This window comes from Ruditapes philippinarum, unplaced genomic scaffold (assembly GCF_026571515.1).
Source record: "Ruditapes philippinarum isolate M1 unplaced genomic scaffold, ASM2657151v2 ctg12375_1_1_1_1, whole genome shotgun sequence".
NCBI lineage: Eukaryota > Metazoa > Mollusca > Bivalvia > Venerida > Veneridae > Ruditapes > Ruditapes philippinarum.
In genome coordinates, this window is record NW_026857166.1 from 1 (window position 1) to 18406 (window position 18406).

The 18406-nt window shown below is 33.9% G+C and overlaps 2 protein-coding genes across 2 annotated transcripts; both read right to left on the reverse strand.

The window, feature by feature from the left end:
- Positions 1 to 88: 88 nt before the first annotated feature.
- LOC132748970 (alpha-methylacyl-CoA racemase-like) lies at positions 89 to 6333 on the reverse strand. The gene is made up of 5 exons (XM_060738632.1): positions 6313 to 6333; positions 5391 to 5544; positions 5101 to 5232; positions 4167 to 4349; positions 89 to 674 (listed from the first exon to the last, which is right to left on the reverse strand). Exons 1-5 carry the CDS (start codon positions 6331 to 6333, stop codon positions 271 to 273), a joined length of 894 nt encoding a protein of 297 aa, XP_060594615.1. The 3' UTR covers positions 89 to 270.
- Positions 6334 to 10074: 3741 nt separating this feature from the next.
- LOC132748971 (uncharacterized) lies at positions 10075 to 18181 on the reverse strand. Its single transcript, XM_060738633.1, has 2 exons — positions 18110 to 18181; positions 10075 to 11534 (listed from the first exon to the last, which is right to left on the reverse strand). The coding sequence occupies exon 2, from the start codon at positions 11490 to 11492 to the stop codon at positions 10668 to 10670; it is 825 nt and encodes a 274-aa protein (XP_060594616.1). The 5' UTR covers positions 11493 to 11534; positions 18110 to 18181; the 3' UTR covers positions 10075 to 10667.
- Between the last annotated feature and the right edge of the window lie 225 nt (positions 18182 to 18406).

Sequence of the window (18406 nt, forward strand, 5' to 3'; positions counted from 1 at the left end):
AATTCATTATGGGTTATATGGGCCAGTGAAAAAATGCTTGCATGACCATAGCCAAAATGTTGTAATTATATGTAGCAAACAAATAAGTTATATAACCTGTCAAAATATATTATAATATGTTTTTTTTCACAGCACAGTATGGGGAAAAAAAATGCAAAATTTATTCATACTTTTACAAAAGCCATGTTTTGTAGATTAAAATATCACAATTACCTAATGAAAATCAAAGTTACAAGTTACAAACTTGCAGTGTTATAATCTCTGATATTATCACAGTTTTGAAGCAGAATTTGCATTTTGAAACACAACGCCTGCTTTTAACAAATGTTCCAAGTCCTGTTTACTTATACCGTTCTCTGTTAACACAGACTCTGTGTGTTCTCCAACCAAAGGTCGGTTCTCAAGTGTTCGAACACCAGGTGTTCGGGATAATTTCGGCGCCGGTGCAGGTTCAGTTTTTCCTTGGGCATTTGTCAGAAATATTTCAGTCTCTTTATTATGGTCATGTGCCTGAGCCTCGTCCATCTCGAGTATAGGGGCATAGCATGCATCTAAATTTTCAAAAACTTGTGTCCATTCATCTCGTGTTTTTGTCAGGAAAATTTCTTTGAATCTTTCCTCCATTATGGCGGACTCTGTAAACTGTGGCATCTCATCTTCAGACAATCCTAAACCTGGGAAAATTGTAAATACATTCCTCAGTGATTTAATACAAAAAAATTACATTTTCAAATATTCATCTGTATTTTACTATTTGACAGCAAATTATTATTAACATACAGTACAACCTTTGCAAAAGCAACACCCTTCAGGACACAATTATGTTGGTTGTAGGTGAGTGAAATTTAATATATTGTGAGATGATAATAATGTTTGTTGTTGAGTAAAGTTTAAAACAATGTGAGAAGATATTAACTATGGTTGTTGGTGAGCCAAGTTTAATATATTGTGAGATTTGGGTACAACTGAAACTGTTGTTGTACAGAGATAATTGCTCTTCAGAGGACCACTCTGTATAGGGCTGTGCATTGCCATTTTTTTCTGTCACGATACATATCACGATACTTGCATTTCCAAACGATGCGATTCACGATATGTATTGCAGACTTTGATAAAATGCGATGCTTATTGCGATTCTTATGTTTCGATGCAATATGTATCACAATACTGACTTTCAGACTTTATCTATATAAAAAACTTGGTCATTTGTTCACAGCATAATTACGAATGTAATATAAAACTATTACAATAACAAAACAATAAACCCTTCAACTTTTTATAATAACTTTTATTCAAGTTTTGAGCTTTCAACAATTTACATTACTTATTACTCAAGGATTTTTAATTTTTACTTAAGGATTAAAGGTATTTTTCATTATACCATAACTATTAGTGTATTGCGATACTTTCCCGCTATATCGATGCATCGGGTGGTGAAATATGTATTGCATCCTGATATATTGGAATTTATAAATTCATTACGATGCATTCATCGAGGACAGGGCAGATCGCGATGTATCGATGCATCGATGAATCGTTGCACCTCTAACTCTGTAGAGGGGTTACACTGTACATCTTCTAAAAAGAATTGCTGAGACCACTGTATTCTTTTAAAATGTGAAATAAGCATGTATATTCTTCATTTCTGTAGAAGGCATCCCATTTACTGACAGACAAACTTTATTTATTTATAAATACATGTATGTGGTTGGAACTGCCATTGTTCATTTTCAAAAATCACTATTACATGCTTGAAATATCGTAACAACAACAATAAAATTCAGCATGCTGATAACAGTGGCCGAGAACATTTTCTATAGAGAAAAAACAAACTGAGATGCAGCCACAGGTCATGAAATTTCCACATAACAGTCAAGTTTGGTAAACTATAACTGTTTAATCACTTGATAAAGAGGTGCGCATCACTTGATAAAGAGGTGCGCGTACAGTGAGATATCTCACTGTACATTATTACCAATAAAACATGATACAGGCATATAACAGCTGAATACCATCAGAAAGACAATTCGGGGCATCATGCGATAATACATGGACACAAATTACATTGCTAAACTCAAATACATGTAGATCTATATACATTGTATATAAATAATTTACTAAATAAACAAGAGGGCCATAATGGCCCTGAGGTCGCTCACGTGTATATAGCCCCCCCCCCCCCAATGTTGCAGGGCCAATTTAACCCAAGGGCTTTTATTTGCACAAACTTGGTAGACACTTATAAGAAGATGTTTCATGCTAAACATCTAAGCTCTAGCTCATTGGGCTTTTTAAAAGAAGATTTTTTTTAAAGTTTTTACTATACACATAAAGTTAAAAATAATGACACCCCGGGGGCCGGGCCAATTTTGACCCCAGGTCTTTTATTTGAACAAACTTTGTAGACACTCACTAAAAGATGTTTCATGCTTAATATCTTAACTCTAGCTATTTGTGTTTTTTCAAAGAAGATTTTTTAAGTTTTTGCTATACACATATAAGGAAAATCAATGACCCCCGGGGCGGTGCCAATTTTGACCCCAGGGCTTTTATTTGAACAAAGTTGGTAAACACCTATTAGAACATGTTTGATGCTAAATATCTTAGCCATAGCTCTTTGAGTTCTTTAAAAGAAGATTTTTAAGTTTTTACTATATGCATATAGGGAAAATCAATGACCCCCCGGGGCGGGGCCAATTTTGACCCCAGGGCTTTTATTTGAACAAACTTGGTAGACACTTATTAGAACATGTTTGATGCTAAATATCTTAGCTCTAACTCTTTTGGTTCTTTAAAAGAAGATTTTAAAGTTTTTACTATATGCATATAGGGAAAATCAATGACCCCCGGGGCGGTGCCAATTTTGACCCCAGGGCTTTTATTTGAACAGCTTGGTAGACACCTATTAGAACATGTTTGATGCTCAATACCTTAGCCATAGCTCTTTGAGTTCTTTAAAAGAAGATTTTTTAAGTTTTTACTATATGCATATAGGAAATCAATGACCCCCCGGGCGGGGCCAATTTTGACCCCAGGGCTTTTATTTGAACAAACTTGGTAGACACCCATTAGAACATATTTCATGCTAAATATCTTAGCTCTAGCTCTTTGGGTTCTTTAAAAGAAGATTTTTTAAGTTTTTACTATATGCATATAGGGAAAATCAATGACCCCCCGGGGCAGGGCCAATTTTGACCCCAGGGCTTTTATTTGAACAAACTTGGTAGACACTCACTAGAAGATGTTTCATGCCAAATATCTAAGCTCTAGCTCTTATGGTTTTTTAAAAGAAGATATTTAAAGTTTTTTCTTTCGGTTGCCATGGCAACCAGAGTTCTGCATGGAATTAAATTCTTTGAACAATTTTTAAAGGTGACCACCAAAGGAACATTCCTGTGAAGTTTGAATGAAATTGGCTTAGTGGTTTATGAGGAGATGTCATTTAAAGTAAAAGTTTACGGACGGACGGAAGGACGCCGGACGAAAAGCGATCACAAAAGCTCACCCTGCTATAGTTCATGTTAGAATTCTTATTCTTTGTTTGTTGGTTGGATTTTAAATCGCACCAATGCGGAAAAGATCAAATTGCGACTTTCAAGCTTTATTGGTGGAAGAAGAACTCAGGTGCCCCTCCATAAATTATATTTCAGGCACAAAAGGAAGAATTCTTATACAATAAATATATTGGAAACCATATTAGAATTGAATTTATAAACATGTATATAATGTACACACTTGGGTGCAATAATGATTTTTTTTATCATTTTAAAACCATAAGTTATGTTGATTAATACATAGTAATGCCATGAACGTGAGCACAAAAGAGTATCCTTCTGTTTGAAACATCTATGTGTTAAAAATAACAACAGTAACAAAATAATAAAGGGCCTTAAGTCAGCCAAAGTTATCAAATCACACAACCCAAACAATATAAAAAAAACTTGATGTCAAAAGTCTGCATAAAAGAGCTTATTAAGATCCTTTAAGAAAGATAAGTTGAATGGCACACAGAAATGTATTCCTCTATAAAGCAAAGGTCAAAATCCTTCCAAAAATGAGTATACCAATATTCACTTTCTAAAATCCACAAATAATGTGGCCAGGCAAACTGGTTAATAAAATCGTTCTGTTACATTACATCATAATGCTAATAAAAATGTACTAACACATATAAGCTGAGTCGTTCACCATATTAGCATCTATGACCTGACCTTCACCTGAATTTGTTCTTTCATACAATGCCATGGCCATACCCAGTGCACACATCAGTCCTCCACCGGCAAAGTCCGCCAGCAGGTTGATTGGTGGGTATGGGTTCTCGTGTTTCCTGCCAAGCTGTGACAGCACTCCTTTAGGGGTAAAGGTAAGAGGTTTGAGCTTGCAAACATTGATGGATTTATAAATAATATTAAAGTATTAAATATTCAGCAACATTCACTGCTTATATTTTCTGATACAGCCAAATAGAAACAAATACTGTATCAGTTTTGCTTAAAAGTAAAATCCAGTAATGGCAATGCTGAAAGAAATTACATTACTTTACAGTTGTATATACTTGTAATGTAAAATAAGTAGAGGTTTATATGAATAGACATGGTCATGTAAGATATACCTAATTGTAAAAGTGGAGTGGTGGCCTAGTGGTTAAGGTGTCTGCCTCTCAACCCAGAGATCATGGGTTCGAGCCCTCATCGGTTCACATATGACACAGTACTGGTTGGTTCCAGGAAGCGGACTGGAAAATTTGTTTGTTTGTTTGTTTCATTTTACACCTTTTCCCAACAGTATTTCAGTCATATAGGCGGGTGGTTTCCTAACCATCATTCCTGGAGAGTTACACCAGCACTAGACTATCTTCCTCCGTGCTAAACTACCAAAGCATCTCCCAGGGATTGAACCCACGCCAGAGAGGTAACTGGATTAGAAGTCAACAACTATAACCCCTCAACCATGGAGGCGGTAGGACTCAAAAGTGATTAATATAAGTTGCAAGAACTTGTTTCATAATCAAGCTTAAATAAATATGTTTAAACCAAATATACCCGATTATTGACTATTATTGCGTATGAAGTTTAGTTATTAAACTGTATTTCAACATACCTGATATAGCTATATAATTAATATCATGGCCTGCCTTCATAGAGAGTGGTCCCTTCTGTCCAAAACCAGTCAGTCTAGCGTAGATAAGCTGAGAATTGTCAGCCAGAAGCTTGTCTGGTACACAATGAGATACTAAATGTACATGAGCGCATTTGATGAATTAGTTCAATATAACTTTTTATTCAAACAACTGAAGTTTATATCTAATAGGACTCATGATTAAGCCAAAGCCCACTATTCCAAAGGTGCCATGGCCAATGTAACAAATGACTGGTCCATTTAAACGTTACCTTTTCTAGATGGTTCAATAACAACATCAGCCCTGGAGCACAGTTTTCTCACTAAATTGACTCCTTCAGGCTGTTTTAAGTCTACAGAAACAGACTTCTTCCCTCTAGACATTGTATCCAAACTGTATACAGTACTTGAACCTTTTTGTGGAGTCTGGTTAAAATGGAAAACAAATCATAAATTCAAGATCATACAAATGTACAATAAATACACATAAAAACTTGAAACATCATTTGTCAAATTTGTAAATAAAAAACTGTTAAAATCAATTATAAACTTCATTTTTTACCCTCTTTCACTGAAAATAAAGTAACTCAAAGCAATGTTTTAGTGAATGCACAAGTTACACATTTCTAATTAGTTACTGAAACAGCAAAAAAAAATAAATAAATAAAATATTGGCCATATGTTTATTATAAAGATTATACATGAACTTAATGATAAAAATAGCTCAAACTGATAATCAATATGAATCAAGGTAAGGTGTGCCATATTGGTCTTGATCTTTAACTTAAAAATCACCTTTTCAATATAATATGACTGACGTTACCTTTAAAGAATTGTATGAATGTTTATTTAACCTTTACTCTGCTGGCCAGAACTGAATCTACCCACACCTGTGCCATCTGATCATGGTGTGCACTATTTGCTATTTATGTACTTTTGAAAATTTCCCTAAATTATAAGTAATGAATGGTTTTGTCCAAATTGATCTGGTTTTGTCCAGACTGAAAGATGGACAAGTCCATTCCAAATTTAGCAGTGTAAGGGTTGGAGATGTATGTTTATTTAAAATACCCATTAATTATTTGAACTGACAATACAAGTACCCTATCAATCCTGGTAACATTGGCACCAAAATCTGACAAGATCTCATTCCACAGAATGGGGCAGGAGCTAGGCCTGCCAGCTGACTATAACCTTTACACCCTTCAGGGCCATCTTAGTATCTGAAAAAAATCAATATCAGTATCTCATTTATATCTGTTTTTCTTGAAATCTTACCAATAATCTAATAATAGCCTAAAATGCTAAATACAATTATATACCTCCCCCCCCCCCTCCACTCTTCCTCATAAACATGTTACAGGAAATTGTTAAAAAATCATATTTTCAGCTTTTCAAATCTATTTTAAAACGAAGAACATTTGATGAACAGTTCTGATGTCCAAGTTGGTCAATGTAATAGTAGTGACACATAACAGAGCATTTCTCTTATATGATAAAACAACTGACAACAAAGGGCCATAATTATGCTAAAAATGATCAAATCATACAACTCTGACAATACATGTATGTGTAAGGGCTCTGAGTATAACCCTACTTCATCCTACTTCTCTGACAAGATTTACCTGGGCACTTGATTTCAGTTCTGTAAAAGTTTGTATGAAAACTCCTGAGTGATGTAATAGGGAATTTATTCCTCTATATCAAGTGTGATAAAAAAACAAAAGGTCATAATTGTGCCCAAAATGATCAGTCACAAATTCTGACATTTTACTATGGAGACAGTAGATGACATTATTCTTCTGAGAAATGTCTAGAGTCCCTTGAGATTTATAAGGAGAAGTTACTTAGCACCAGTCTTTTGCCAATATTCGCCAACCCAATATCTGGTCCAAATATTTAGACGTAACCGGGGATTTGAAGCTTTTTTTTACAAGGGTCAAATTCGCATTTTCCGATAAACGTCAAACTGTAAAAAAAGAAAATGCGATGTCTTTCAATGAAGGACTATCCAATATCTAGCTCATTTTTAGAAAACATGATTAAAATCTTAATATTGTTTACATAAATGATTTTTTTTTACTTTTTTTTTAAGTTTTATATAATTTATTCAAGTATTGATGAATTAATCTTTTCTCACTTTAACAAAGCAGTGCAAGGGATAACAGGTGATCTGTTATGCTCATACTCATAGCCTTTTTATTAGTTAGGTGTGAACAGTTTGACCCATTTTACTCACAGCTTTTTTCACCTATTTTCAAACAGTTGAAGTAGAGACATATATTTTAACGTCTCTGGTTGCAGACATCTCTTAAAACTTATCCTGGTGACTTTTACTGCTCATTTATCCTGATGGTAGATTAAAAGTATTAAATTGCCACTACAAGGTAAAACACTGTGAAAACTCCCTCTTCTATTTTTTTTCAGTGGAAAAGGACATCGCCCGTCCAAAATTATCTGGATGTCTCTTTGACAAGTCTAATTAGTTGGATTAGTCTGTGATAAGATCTATGAATGAATATTTATTTTCACACCCCATACTTAAAGTAGGCCTATCGTCTATCAGCAGATTATGCCCCCTTGTAAATACATACAGTAGTGTTACTGTCGTCTGCAAACACTAATATGATCTATCGTGGGCAAACCAGTTCTCAAACCTCTAAGCATTCAAGAGGTCTTTTAGTATAAATAAGAATAAATCTTTATCAAAATTCTTTACAAATGTACACTTTAAACTTTATGTAACATTTTTGTAAAGTTTGACTGAAATTCAACAATTTAAAAAGTTCTTTTTCCTACTTGAAAAGCACAACCCTCATTTATAAAATTGACACGGCCTCTTAAAAGAAAGAACCTTATCTCAACCCCTTCAAGTATTTCTGAAATTCTACTGTTTAGTTTAGCCAATGAAGTGATTATTATATGAATATCACATGACAATGAAGTACCCTACAGGATGCAGACCAGCTTGAAGATATTTTTGTCTCTAATAATCATTTTTACAAACTGTTAACCCATTACTTCATGAGCATTTTGTGAAAAATGGCTGTTTTCATTGAAAAGTCTCCCGTTACAAGTTCAAATTGCTATAATACTATAACTAGAACTCCGCGAGTCGGATGTGTCGCCTTGCGAACAATATAGTTTCGGAGAAATGTTCAGGACAAAAATGAAATACGAAAACTAACAAAGGTCAATAACTCAAAAAATAATAAGTGCAGAGCGGCAGTTTCTATGCACTGCACCACTTATTATCAATAAGATCTATCATTTTATGAAGTTTCAAGTCCATGTCTTTTATAATTTATGAGAAATAGCCTGGTCAAAAATAAAGTATGAAAATATATAAAGGGTGAAAACTCAAAAATAAGAAATGCAGAGTACCGGTCCTTGTACACTGCAATTATTTTTAATGAGATCTATCATCCTATGAAGTTTCATGTGTATAGCTTTCATACTCGAGGAGAAATGACCTGGACAAAAATAAAGTATGAAAATTAACAAAGGGCCAGAACTCAAAAAATAAGAAATTCAGAGTACTAGTTCTTGGGCACTGCACTACTTCTTAATGAGATCTATCATCCTATGAAGTTTCAAGTCCAAAGCTTTTATACTTTCGGAGAAATGGCCCGGACAAAAATAAAGTATGAAAATTAACAAAGGGCAATAACTCAAAAAATAAGAAATGCAGAGTACTTGTTCTTGTGCACTGCACTTCTTCTTAATGAGATCTATCATCCTATGAAGTTTCAAGTCCATAGCTTTTATACATTAGTAGAAATGGCCCGGACAAAAATAAAGTATGAAAATTAACAAAGGGAAATAACTCAAAAATTAGGAAGTGCAGAAGTATTTTTAACACACTGGCAGCTTTGGATTTTCCTACCAATGACAGAATTTATTTGAAATGAAAATTTTTTTTAACAATTTCTCCAACTTCACAAAAAGCAGCACTTCCACTTTCACTTTAATGGTGGAAACAGTACATTGTATTTGGTGGCATTCAATATGTAAAGAAACAAATTTTCTGATTACATCGGAATGGGCAAGGACACGGTACCCGCGGGGAGTACTATAGCTTTTGTTGAGGTCCACTGGGCAATGTTTAATGCCAAATATCTAAGCTCTGGGCATTGCAGTTTTACAAAAATACTTAGAAAACTTACATGTATTGTCCTATAGTAGTCTATATAAAGTAAATTACCCTGGGGCAGGATCAATTTTGACCCAGGGGAAAGGATTTATATAACTTTAATTAGAAGAGGACCACAAGCTGATACTACATGCTAAATATCTAATCTCTGTGAGTTGTACTTTCTTAGATTTTTCATCATTAAAGTTTATTTTTAGCTCCTGTGACCTACTTGTGCATCAGACTGGATCCATTTATATTGTTTGTTTAAAAGTGGAGTGGTGGCCTAGTGGTTAAGGTGTCTGCCTCTCAACCCAGAGATCATGGGTTCGAGGCCTTATCGGTTCACATATGACACAGTACTGGTTGGTTCCAGGAAGCGGACTGGAAAATTTGTTTGTTTGTTTGTTTCATTTTACACCTTTTCCCAACAGTATTTCAGTCATATAGGCGGGTGGTTTCCTAACCATCATTCCTGGAGAGTTACACCAGCACTAGACTATCTTCCTCCGTGCTAAACTACCAAAGCATCTCCCAGGGATCGAACCCACGCCAGAGAGGTACCTGAATTAGAAGTCATCGACTCTAACCCCTCGACCACGGAGGCGGTATGGATCCATTTATATAACTTTTGTAAAGGATCCTTGTGAAGTTTAATCAAAATCCATCAAATGGTTAAGGATGATTAGTTATTTAAAGAAATTATGGGTAATGACAGACAAAGAATAACAAACAAACTGTTATCACAAAAGTGCATCTTTGAACACTTTGTGCTCAGGTGAGCAAAAAAAACATAAATGTGATCAAAATTTGAAGGTCATAGGTCAGGATAATATTTTATTAAGGGTTAAGTTTATTTACATATTCATGTATCTGATATCTCAAATATAATGACTGTTAAGCTTGAAAGCTTAAGTCCTTTTATGTGTTCTTTTCATCAAGACTTTCTACATTATAATAGAGCTACATGACTGATTCCTCGACATGGGCAATTTCTACATGGCCGATTTCGGCCCCAGTGTAACTATTTGAGGAAAAATGTAAATTACTTGATTACAATACATATTGAATGTCAAGCCTCTAAGCCTTATATTTTCTGAACAGAAGCTTTTTAAAAACACAAGTTACGTAAGTCTTCATAAAATAAGTGACCCTCATAGCTAGGTAATTATTGGTCCCAATGACATGTTTGAATCACACAATAAAAATTGTTTCTTGTCAAATAACAAATGTGCACTTTTGGATTAAGAGTCTATTAATGATTTTACAACTTTTTACACATGTATTCATATATTTTTACATCTATTTCTGTCCTTTCAGGGGCTGCAACTCTGTAATGTATGTTGAAATCAGCCCTTTAAAAAGAAGCAAAGTTCACGACCATTTGAATTTAAATTCAAATGAAAATATTCATCATTTAAATTCTGATCAATTTTGTGAGAGTAGATGTTACGAGAGGCACACTTAAATCTTCTCTTTTGATTTCATCAATTTTGTTTTTCACTTTCTGATTCATCAACGGCGTCAGAGACAACAAATCAAGCCTTTTTTCTGGTGCAAGCTTGCTATTCTCCATCAGTGTCTCCCCAAATGCTTTAATCATGAACGATGGATGCTTTTCTTCTGAATTTTTATCAGGATTGGCAAGCTTCTGTGGAATGTCTGACATTATTATCAGCCTATCCGCATCCTGTGGAATTTTCTTTTCAATTACCAATTCCGGGCCTGCAACAATTTCCTTCTCAATACATAAGCTGAGATCATCGGATTGAACCAGAAATATCTTTGGTTTCATTCTCATAACTGCCGACTTTTTTGCAACATTGTAAAAATCCTCCATAGAATACATTCCACCTTTGAGGTGAATTCTTTCATCCCTATATTTAGTGTTTTTGGTTGGTTTTGACATATACGTGAGAAAAACAAATATGAAAACATCATAGTCAGAGGATCCCTGTGAGCTGTCTAACTCTTGTATGTACTTTGTCACATCATCTTTAGTTTGGTGATTGTAAATTTTAACTTCTGCGGTTTCTTGATGATGAACTTCTTTGAAAAGTTTCACTAAATACTCAGCATCAATATCATTCTGTGTTGTTGTTTGAAGTTTCCTTTCTCCCTTAATTCCTTTAGGAGCAGGTCCCTCAACATGAGGAGAAATTTTCGAAAAAATTGTCACTAAAATACCTTTTTTTAGGGGATATGTGTCTCCCACAAAATCTTCATATGAAACTGTATTCATGATTTAAGGTGTTTCTTCCTCTATTCCTAGTTAAGCCACAGTCTGTAATTATAGAAACAATTGAAATTACATGAAACATTTACTGCCATTTTCAAAATAAGACATTCTATAAAACAATACTTTAAAAACATATTACCATTGTTGAATAAATCTGGGACAACATTGTTGAATAAATTTATAAGAAAGAATTTAACTGACCAATACAACTTCATACATATGCCATATACAACAAGATCACATGTGTCCTCTTATGACAGCCAATTGCATGTTGCAGCTACTGTGTAACAGGAGATGCAAAAATCATTTAAGAAACATGCCAAAATGCTTTTTATTTTTATTCAAGGGCCATACTTCAAAAAAAAATCATTCAGCTGGAAAACAGTGTCTATTCTAGGAGTGGGGATGGGGGGATTCACTCATATTTTTGAGAATTCCCCCTATTATTTGGAAAACTTTACATAGAGAAAGAAGGAAAAAAATCAACAAATGTAATATATTCTCACCTATCAATAAAAATCCCCTGTGTTTAATATCCTAGAAATTAGAAACTGGAAAAACCAGTTAAATATGCAACAGTACTTGAGGCACCTATCAATCCTGTAAAGTTTCATTCAAATGAATTATAGTAGTATAACAGGAGTAATCAGGACAAAACTTTAAAAAATATCATTAAAGGGTTGGAGACCACCAAAACCGGACAACCCCCTCACCCGAACACCCCAAAAAATGCTTAATTCAGATTTTTTTCTTTGTTCATTGGTTGTTAATCTATCAGTCACATTTTTATAACAACAATAAATGTAAACTATGTCTCTTCTATATTTAATTAAGTTATTAAATTTATTTAAACAGTAATATTTTAATGTCTATTTCAAGAATGTTGACATTGAAAATTTGGGCGTTGAGTGCAATACCTGGCCTCATTTACCAGCTATACTGGCATGCGAGCAGTTCCCGTACAGAAGCAGTACCGTATTTTTCTTACATTCTTCAATCAAGCAGATGCATAAATGAGACAACTTGGCAGTAGGTATAAAAATTTTCATTTTAAATCACTTTCACCTGTGTGTTGTCAAAACGTGACTTTGTTAACTTTGGGGGATTCCGTCCGCGCAAAATTACTTACATGTGAGGCTGTTAAAGGGTTATCCACTTACACCACCTGTGTACAGATAAGTAGGCAGTGCGACGAAAATCTGTTTAATTATCAGAATTTTGATCTAAATATCATGCATACAAGCATGCCATTGCATGTGAATGCGTTGGGGGTAATGGTATCGGGTAATAGATATCAGCATTGAGTTTATCCTCTAACATGTCTAACTCCTGAATTACATCTATTTACCTCTGGGAAAATGGTCTCTTCAACAATTATAAATAAACAAGAGGGCCATGATGGCCCTGTGGTCACTCACCTGTAAAAAGGCCCCCCCCCCCCCCAACGTTGCAGGGCCAATTTAACCCAAGGGCTTTTATTTGCACAAACTCGGTAGACACCCATAAGAAGATGTTTCATGCTAAACATCTAAGCTCTAGCTCATTGGGCTTTTTAAAAGAAGATTTTTTTTAAGTTTTTACTATACACATATAGTTAAAAACAATGACACCCCTGGGGCTGGGCCAGTTTTGACCCCAGGGCTTTTATTTGAACAAACTTTGTAAACACTTACTAGAAGATGTTTCATGCTTAATATCTAAACTCTAGCTATTTGGGTTTTTTCAAAGAAGATTTTTAAGTTTTTGCTATACACATATAAAGAAAATCAATGACCCCCGGGGCGGGGCCAATTTTGACCCCAGGTCTTTTATTTGAACAAACTTTGTAGACATTCACTAAAAGATGTTTCATGCTTAATATCTTAACTCTAGCTATTTGGGTTTTTCCAAAGAAGATTTTTTAAGTTTTTGCTATACACATATAAGGAAAATCAATGACCCCGGGGGCAGTGCCAATTTTGACCCCAGGGCTTTTATTTGAACAAACTTGGTAGACACCTATGAAAACATGTTTGATGCTAAATATCTTAGCCATAGCTCTTTAAGTTCTTTAAAAGAAGATTTTTTAAGTTTTTACTATATGCATATAGTGAAAATCAATGATCCCCCGGGGCGGGGCCAATTTTGACCCCAGGGCTTTTATTTGAACAAACTTGATAGACACCTATTAGAACATGTTTGATGCTAAATATCTTAGCCATAGCTCTTTGAGTTCTTTAAAAGAAGATTTTTAAGTTTTTTTACTATATGCATATAGGGAAAATCAATGACCCCATGGGGCGGGGCCAATTTTGACCCCAGGGCTTTTATTTGAACAAACTTGGTAGACACTTATTAGAACATGTTTCATGCTAAATATCTTAGCTTTAACTCTTTTGGTTCTTTAAAAGAAGATTTTTTAAGTTTTTACAATATGCATATAGGGAAAATCAATGACCCCCTGGGGTGGGGCCAATTTTGACCCAAGGGCTTTTATTTGAACAAACTTAGTAGACACCTATTAGAACATGTTTGATGCTCAATATCTTAGCCATAGCTCTTTGAGTTCTTTAAAAGAAGATTTTTAAAGTTTTTACTATATGCATATAGGGAAAATCAATGACCCCATGGGGCGGGGCCAATTTTGACCCCAGGGCTTTTATTTGAACAAACTTGGTAGACACTTATTAGAACATGTTTCATGCTAAATATCTTAGCTCTAACTCTTTTGGTTCTTTAAAAGAAGATTTTTTAAGTTTTTACAATATGCATATAGGGAAAATCAATGACCCCCTGGGGCGGGGCCAATTTTGACCCCAGGGCTTTTATTTGAACAAACTTGGTAGACACCTATTAGAACATGTTTGATGCTAAATATCTTAGCCATAGCTCTTTGAGTTCTTTAAAATAAGATTTTTTAAGTCTTTACTACATGCATATAGGGAAAATCAATGACCCCCGGGGCGGGGCCAATTTTGACCCCAGGGCTTTTATTTGAACAAACTTGGTAGACACCCATTAGAACATGTTTCATGCTAAATATCTTAGCTCTAGCTCTTTGGGTTCTTTAAAAGAAATTTTTTAAAGTTTTTACTATATGCATATAGGGAAAATCAATGACCCCCGGGCGGGGCCAATTTTGACCCCAGGGCTTTTATTTGAACAAACTTGGTAGACACCTATTAGAGCATGTTTGATGCTAAATATCTTAGCCATAGCTCTTTGAGTTCTTTAAAAGAAGATTTTTTTAAGTTTTTTTACTATATGCATATAGGGAAAATCAATGACCCCCAGGGCGGGGCCAATTTTGACCCCAGGGCTTTTATTTGAACAAACTTGGTAGACACCCAATACAACATGATTCATGCTAAATATCTTAGCTGTAGCTCTTTTGGTTCTTTAAAAGAAGATATTTAAAGTTCTTTCTTTCTGTTGCCATGGCAACCAGAGTACTGCATGGAATTAAATTCTTTGAACAATTTTTAAAGGTGACCACCAAAGGAACATTCCTGTGAAGTTTGGATGAAATTGGCTTAAGACGACGGACGGACAGACGCCGGACAAAACGCGATCACAAAAGCTCACCCTGTCACTTTGTGACAGGTGAGCTTAAAATAGGTCTGATATAACAACATTGTATAATAACAATGGTTTATAATTTATGTTTATGATAATTTGTCCATTATTGGCTAGCCTAAATAATTATGCCTGGGACATAAGTCCCAGATTATGTGTACAAACGTTTTGACCCATTTAACTTTCTGTTTTGTCCTACCGTCCAACCGTTTAGTTACATCGACCGTTCAAAACAAATCTTGATGTCTTACATACAAATTGCTTTAAGTTGGACACACAATGAAAATACTTAGATTCTATTTATCCTGGTTGTACTATCTACCGAGAGTGTAAGCCTTATTTGGCCAACCATCATAATTATAATACAGAAAAAATCTAGGATAAAATAGTTATTTTCTGTAGAAGGTACCATTTTTTGATGAAATAACAATCATCAAAAAGAAATTGTAACTATACATCAAAAAGATAGTTCTGTAAATAAACTCATATGAGTGGTTGCAATCTTTGTTTTTAAATACTTAATACCAGGAATGACTTTTAAGCAATCAATAAAAAGTAAAAAAATTATGTAAATGGTCAATTACTGATAATGATACTAAAGTTCTATTCAATATTTATTAGTTATCACACAGTTAAAGGGTAACAATTTGATAAGCATTTGCAAACACATTCAAAATATCATGTTGGGTCCAAATCGTTAGCAATGTTACTGGTTTTTATGCAAACAGGACGTTTAGGCCCCAAACCAAATCGGCCCCAGTGGAAAAATCGGCCCCTGGACTTTTAGGCCCTTTTCCGCCAGACGTTTCGGCCCTACTATATAGTACAGACAATTAATTAAATTAATTAACAACAATTAATTTAATTACAATTAAACAATTATGACACTTTAATTCTTTAAATAATTATTTATTATGTTTTGATCTCTTGAACCATTTAGATATATACGTTAATGTTTTTAAAGGTGTAACAAACAATAAAGGCAGGTTAATCCTTAATTTATAAAACAAACCACTAAAACTTCTTGATTAAGAAAGTTAATTACAATTATTCCTTAGAAAACATTATTATTTTATCTTAATTAAACTATAGGCCTACGTATTTTTTTCAAGGTGTAACTAATTAACTGTTTATAGCTTTATGTAAGTAATATCAGAGAAAATTTCAAAAAATTAAAAAAAACGGTTTGCTATAATCTCCTGATAATATTTTTAATTATTATTGTTATTAGATAATGATAGATGCTAGATGTTATAAAAGTGATTGAAAGACTGAAACCAAATTATAAATGCCATGTACCTGCTTTATATTTATTAATTAGTTTAATCAAACAATGTTGACAGTGACAAAAGAATTATAGATATTATGGCTTCTGTTTTCTTTTCATTGTAAAATTACATGACCGAATGTTTTGATTTTCACGTGCATGAACAACTAACTTTCCTTACCTGATAATTAAATGTGTTAGATTTTTCAATGAAATAATTACGAGTAGCTATTTATTGTGAGATATTTATAAACATTGAAGTTAACATTAAATGCAACAAGTATCTAATTGTTGATGGTTTTGCTTTTACGTTAAATATATAAGAGGTACTGTAAATCTTTCAAGGGAATCCGGGTCAGCTCGGCCCTAAAACGTACTCGGCCCAATTCCAACTCGGCACGGGTCAAATCGGCCCACTTTTCCATTATTAATATTTAGGTTTGTGTTTACACTATTTATTCTAATTATTGTAATTATTTATAATACACGAATTGACAGTTTCGAACTAGCAGCAGACAAGCTTTTCTTATCAGTAGAATTGCGAGTAAAGATAATCCATTGCGTATCTCACTGTATTTCTACATATTTAACTTCTGTTCTGTTCTTTATTACTTTAACTAGATAATGCACAGACAAGGTCTTTCTATTTGATAGAAGAAAAAAAACATGTGACATGTGTAAATGAATTTCAGCAGCAATCAATGCTTATACGGAAGATTTAATTAGAAGCTTATGATATTAAGTAAACACGTTTTTGTTTCATATTTCTTTTAATATTACTTTACAAACAAAATGCATCTAAGGAAACACATTTTATTAGAATCTTTATTAATTTTATAAAATCTGCAAGACAGATAAATAACTTTTTTTTTAATATACTTTATTTCAGAAGAAGCACAATGTATAATTATATAATAATGAGATATTTCTAATTATTCATTTACCTTAACAACATGCAAAGCAAAGTTAATATGTTATATATATTTTTGTAAAGTGGGCCGAGTTGACCCGTGCCGAGTTGACCCATGCCGAGTTGGTATAGGGCCGAGTTGACTCTTTTCCCTTTCAAGGTACTTGGAAAGTGGCATTCCACTTCATGAAAATTGTCATTTATGATTGTTATAACTATGAAATTTTAATATACCCCGTTTAAAACACAACTACACTTATTCTGGGGCCGATTTGGTAAAGGGCCAAAATGTCTTGGGGTAATTTGGGGTCGATATGTCTTGGGGCCGAAACATCTCGAAATCGTTTTTATATGTAAAACACATTTATGTGAATATAGTTCTGGCTTCCAAAACTTTATAAGCCGCTTTTTAACATTTTTGTTTTTCATCAGTTCACGTCATGTCATATATATAAACGGGTACAGTACGCTGAAGACCTTAAGCTAATGTGAATAGGGTTATTAAAACTTTGAATTTTCTTCAAAAAATGCTATATTTTGTATAAAATTAATGTGAAAAACACTTGCATACACAAGAAATTTTTTATATAAGTATGGTTTGTAATATCTGGACATTCCCGGTACAAACTAGCTCCCGGTCTACAGTAAAGTTAGCCCAACAAATTGTGCGCTTTAGGTCTTTCTTTATATGTACGATGGTCGCCCTTACATCTATGAAATATCAGATTATAAAATCGGTCTGTCTTGCCGTCGAAAAATTGAGACTACACTAAAGTGGACATAATAACTGAATAATTTATGATAATTATTTTCAAATAACTTATTCAACTCAACTTTACAACGAAAAAAGTGAGCAAAGTGTCACTTTAGCATGGAAAACATACATACCTTGCTGTAAACAAAAAGAAACTTAAACTGTTAAAGTGAAATGTTAATTGTTGGCAGCTGGATAAATTTAAATTACATGTATGTTTAGCCTATTTTGTCAACTTCCGCGTTATAAATTCGGAACACCATTCTAATCGCCCAATGACCGAAAAGTTGCGACTGCATAATACGAGTACAATCAAAGCACTGAAAGCGCTATCAGCGTTTTATTAAGAGCTGATTTTTCCTTAAACCTTAAACTTCGTTTCCTTAACTAAGAGAAAACAACCAAACACAATTATCATTTCATAAATTCAT

Coding starts and splice junctions, on each gene's coding strand:
- LOC132748971 (XM_060738633.1), bottom strand. CDS start 11,492: ATGAATACAGTTTCATATGAAGATTTTGTGGGAGACACATATCCCCTA.
- LOC132748970 (XM_060738632.1), bottom strand. CDS start 6,333: ATGGCCCTGAAGGGTGTAAAG. Junction 5,233..5,390: donor TATTGAACCATCTAGAAAAG/GTAACGTTTAAA, acceptor ATGTACATTTAG/TATCTCATTGTGTACCAGAC. Junction 4,350..5,100: donor TAATTATATAGCTATATCAG/GTATGTTGAAAT, acceptor TTACCCCTAAAG/GAGTGCTGTCACAGCTTGGC.